This window comes from Palaemon carinicauda, chromosome 4 (genome assembly GCF_036898095.1).
Source record: "Palaemon carinicauda isolate YSFRI2023 chromosome 4, ASM3689809v2, whole genome shotgun sequence".
Classification (NCBI taxonomy): Eukaryota; Metazoa; Arthropoda; class Malacostraca; order Decapoda; family Palaemonidae; genus Palaemon; species Palaemon carinicauda.
Window position 1 is genome coordinate 185829833 of NC_090728.1, and position 4641 is coordinate 185834473.

At 41.5% G+C, this 4641-nt stretch overlaps 1 protein-coding gene across 1 annotated transcript; it reads right to left on the minus strand.

Annotated features, from left to right (window-relative positions):
• Positions 1-1075: 1075 nt before the first annotated feature.
• LOC137639783 (uncharacterized) lies at positions 1076-1474 on the minus strand. The gene is made up of 2 exons (XM_068372027.1): positions 1440-1474; positions 1076-1403 (listed from the first exon to the last, which is right to left on the minus strand). The coding sequence occupies exons 1-2, from the start codon at positions 1472-1474 to the stop codon at positions 1076-1078; spliced, it is 363 nt and encodes a 120-aa protein (XP_068228128.1).
• Positions 1475-4641: the final 3167 nt, after the last annotated feature.

Sequence of the window (4641 nt, forward strand, 5' to 3'; positions counted from 1 at the left end):
TGGATTTTCCCCTTCGATGAAAGCACACACCGCCAACTGGTAACTGCTGGACATGCCCACTTGCTCTTACATATATGAAAAACATAAAAACACACCGACGAGAGGGTCCAACAAACTTATCAGGAAACAACCTCCTAAACGAGGTGATTAAATAATCAAAGTGGAAACCAAAAATCATCAATTGCTGATATCAAAGTTATTGTAAATACCTTACAAACTTACGGTAAATAATTGGTAACAGAAACCAAAAGCAAGAATAAATTAATTAAGTCAATAATAATGATAAGGCAAAAGTGAGCATGGTTTATCAATTTAACTGCGCTGCCTTGCAGCTCCCCCCCTTAAAGGAAAAAAAAATATTTTTTTCAAGGGAGACACTTACTTAAATCCCATATATATCTCAAATTAACCTACCACCATTAATATATCAATCAAACCTACTTTATTAACCTAAACCAGCCTATTGCTGCTATGGGGATAATTATCTAACACCACATTTCAATAGACTTTCATTGTACTAACACCTCTAGATAATCCTATTAAACTTTGTTGAGAGAGCCAGACACCTGAAAATTTAGTTTCAATATGATTGATTCACCCTACCAACCTCAGTGGGGAAAGCCCTAGAGAGGGCATCCAGTATCACATTATCCTTACCAGAGATATGCTTGATCCTCAGGTTATATTCTTGTAGGAACAGACTCCAGCGTAGTATTCGCTGATTCTTATCTTTACACCTATTTAAAAATACCAATGGGTTATGGTCAGTGTAAATGTCAATGGGATACATCGTCGGATTCAAGTACACATCAAAGTGTTCGACCGCCTTGACCAAACACAAGGCCTCCTTTTCGATAGTTGAATACCTTCTCTGTGCGGCTATCAACTTTCTCGAAAAATAAGCTACAGGATGAAGGATCCCATCCTTTCCCTCCAGTAACAAAACTGCACCAATGCCAACATCGCTGGCATCCGTGGCCAAGGAAAAAGCCTTAGAAAAATCTGGAGACCTTAGAACTGGATAACTGGTCAGTAGAATTTTGAGCTTTTCATAAGCTCCCATACATCCATCGTCCTAGATAAATGCCACATCCTTCTTCAATAAATTTGTTAGCGGGGCCGCCAAATCTGCGAAATTTTTCACGAAACGCCTGTAGTACCCCACCATTCCAAGGAATTTTCGGACTTCTCTCTTATTCTTAGGAATTGGGAATTCCGTAATGGCTTCTACATACGCCTGTTGCACAGATACCTTGCCCAAACCTACTTCATGTCCCAGGTACACTATTTTTGTACGGGCAAACTCACTCTTCTTTAGGTTTATATCTAACCTAGCTTTCTTCAGTTCCTCGAAGAGGGCTCTAATACGCTTGATTAGAGACTCCAGTCGTCGCCGTAAATAACTACGTCGTCAATATAAACACCACCTTCTACCTTACTGGTGACCAGATTCATTAGCCGCTGCGTTTTTCATGCCGAATGGCATTACTTTACGCATACAAACCGTCCCCAGCTACGAGTGCAGATACCTCTTGAGCGTGTGGAGTCAGACCTACCTGCCAATATCCTTTTGATAAGTCAAACTTACTAATATATTTCGCAGAGCCGATTCTATCTATACAATCCTCCACCCTCGGTAAAGGATAAGAATCAGTTTTGGTAACCTCATTCAGCCTCCTGTAATCGAAGCACAACCGTGCTGGTTACTCTCCTTCTTAACTAGAACCACAGGAGAACTCCACAGACTACTACTGGGTTTTAACAGGTCGTGATTGAGCATGTAATTCACCTCTGCTTGCACGATGTTTGTCTTGAAGGGATTCAGCCTGTAAGGACATTGCTTAATCGAACTGGTATTATTAACTTCAACGTCGTGCTCCAAAAGGCGAGTTCTGCCAGGTGAATCCTGAAACAAGAATATATTCGTTAATTAAACTCACCAATGATTTCACCTGAGCTTCTAAATGTTGAAGCTTTTCCTGTAAAGTGTTAAGTATTGTTGAATTCTCAGAAAGGTTACTCAGTTCCACAGGATTTTTCAAATTATCCTGATCAAATTTCTGTCCCTACCTCTAAATCCTCATGGACGTTTACTACAGCTACAGGATCTACTGTACCTTGTCTGTTCACAAATGGTTTCAGCATATTCACATGGCAAATTTGGGTCTTCCTCCTCCTCTGAGGAGTTTCGATCACATAATTAACTTCGTTCAATTTCTTTAAAATCTTCCATGGGCCTGAAAACTGGGCTTTTAACATATTCCCTGGGAGGGGAAGAAGGACTAAAACCTCATCACCAACCTCAAATGAACGTGACTTGGTGCCTAAGTCGTACTGAAATTTCATCCGAGATTGACTGGTTACCAAATTATTCCGAGTGAACTCCCAGGCACTTCGTAATTTCTCCTGTAAATTAGATAAATAGTCAATAACATTAATCTCATTTATACCATTACTTTCTAAATGTTCCCTCACCACATTGAAGGGGCCTCGTACATTATGCCCAAACACCAACTGGAATGGGGAAAAACCAAAAGACTCATTAGGCATCGCCCTAATAGCAAACAGAGCATAAGGGACCTCTTTGTCCCACTCCGTACCATGTTCATAACAAAATTTCTTTAATACCAACTTTAACGTTTGGTGCAGACGTTCGACTTGACCTTTAACTCTCGGGGTGGTACGGCGACGACGTAATGTGTTTCACTCCAAGCTCTGACATTTTTCTTCTGAACGTCCTACTTGTGAAATTCGTCCCACAATCACTCTGGAGGACCTTTGGGATACCGAATTTGATGAAGAAGTTTATCAACGCCTCCACTACCTTTTCTGCCTTCACACTCCTAAGCGGGATAGCTTCCGGGTACCACCCGGACATTCTGTCTACTAATGTTAATAAATATTCACATCCTCCCCGCATCTGTGGGAGGGGTCCGACCACATCTATAATTACCTCTCTGAAAGGTTCTCCCACAGCAGGAATGGGAATCAGCGGGGCTTTCGGAATTTTCTGATTTTGTTTGCCGACCTTTTGGCACACCTGACACGACGATACAAATCTCTTCACATCCCGGTGCATCCTTGGCCAGAAGTATAATACTGCTAACTTCTGGAAGCATTTACGTACCCCAAAATGTCCCGACAAACTGCTCTCGTGAGCCAAGCTTAATAATTTTCTCTATACCTTTCGGGAACCAATAACTGCCTTTTCACTTCTACTTTATCGGCTGGAACTTCCCTGGCTCGACTGACCCGATACAACAAATCATTGATCCTGGAAAAGAAAGGTTTTGTAATATCCTCAAAAGCAGCCTCGTCATTATCAGTGTGAAATTCTAAATTCTAAGCCTGTCTGAAAGCCTCAGAATCCCAATCAACATTTTGTAAATTCAAATCCTCACCACTTTACGCTTCCATCACAGGTTGATTGCCTATTTCATCCAGATCAATATTAAAATCCCCTACCTCTTTGGCACGCGAACGAGTCGTTACACCTATAGGTTTTGTATCCATTGTACCTGAAAGTGAAGTCAAGGTTAATATCGGGAAGGGACATATTTCCTTCCTCAAAGCCAGATCATTTGCATACAAGCAATCAAATTCATTATTTAGATATACATGATTCGGGGGCATGGCAGTACGGACAATTAACGACTGAGCTGCCCCAGAATCTCTCAAAATACTAATTCTCTTACCTGGACCATTCGTCGGACCTGAAGACAGCCTGCCGTTGAAGGTGTATTTGGAAAATAGTCATTGATTACTATTAGTATGGGCATTACCACTACTATCATTACCACTAGGGACGTCTTCCAGAGACTTTACTTCTTTACCGAGAGCTTTATTAACTACCATAACTAGCAGTTTATATCCTCGATTCAAGTAGTTTCTCATGGCATTACAGTTTGCCTTGACATGACCCCTTCTGTTGCACCAGAAGCACTTCACCTCTCTACTTCGGTTATCTTTGGTACTGTCATTAACAGGGTGATTGTGATTTCGGAAAAACTGATTTCTGTAAACAAGACTATTCTTCCTAGTAAAATTACTACTTCGGGGACTACCCCGACTACCGCTACTATTAAAATTATATCCGAGATTCTTATTCTTCCCAGATTATTTTCTCTTACCGTAGTTGGACTGTAGCCAGCTGTTACCATCATCACCCGCTTTATTAGAGGTTGTCACTCTACCCTCCTGACGATGAGTCAGTGCATACTCGTCGGCTGCTATCGCCACTTCCTGCAACACATCTAATTCAAGTTCCTCCAAATGAGTTCGAAGGTCCCGAGACAAAAAAAGTTTGAATTCTTCGACCAACATGAGCTCCCTCAGTTTGTCGAAATTACTCACCTATCGGGACTTGAGCCAGTCATCAAAATACTGCTCCTTCCGAGCAAATTCCAAAATAGCCAGTCATCAAAATGCTGCTCCTTCCGAGCAAATTCCACAAATGTACTGTCGTGGGTTTTCCTGAAGTTTCGAAACTTTTGGCGGTATGCCTCCAGTACCAAATCATATGCCTTGAGTATGATTGCCTTAACAGTGTCATAATCAGAAGATAATTCTTCACTCAACCCATCATATACTCGCTGGGCCTTACCCTTAAACCTGCACTGGACCAAAGTGGTCCATATATCC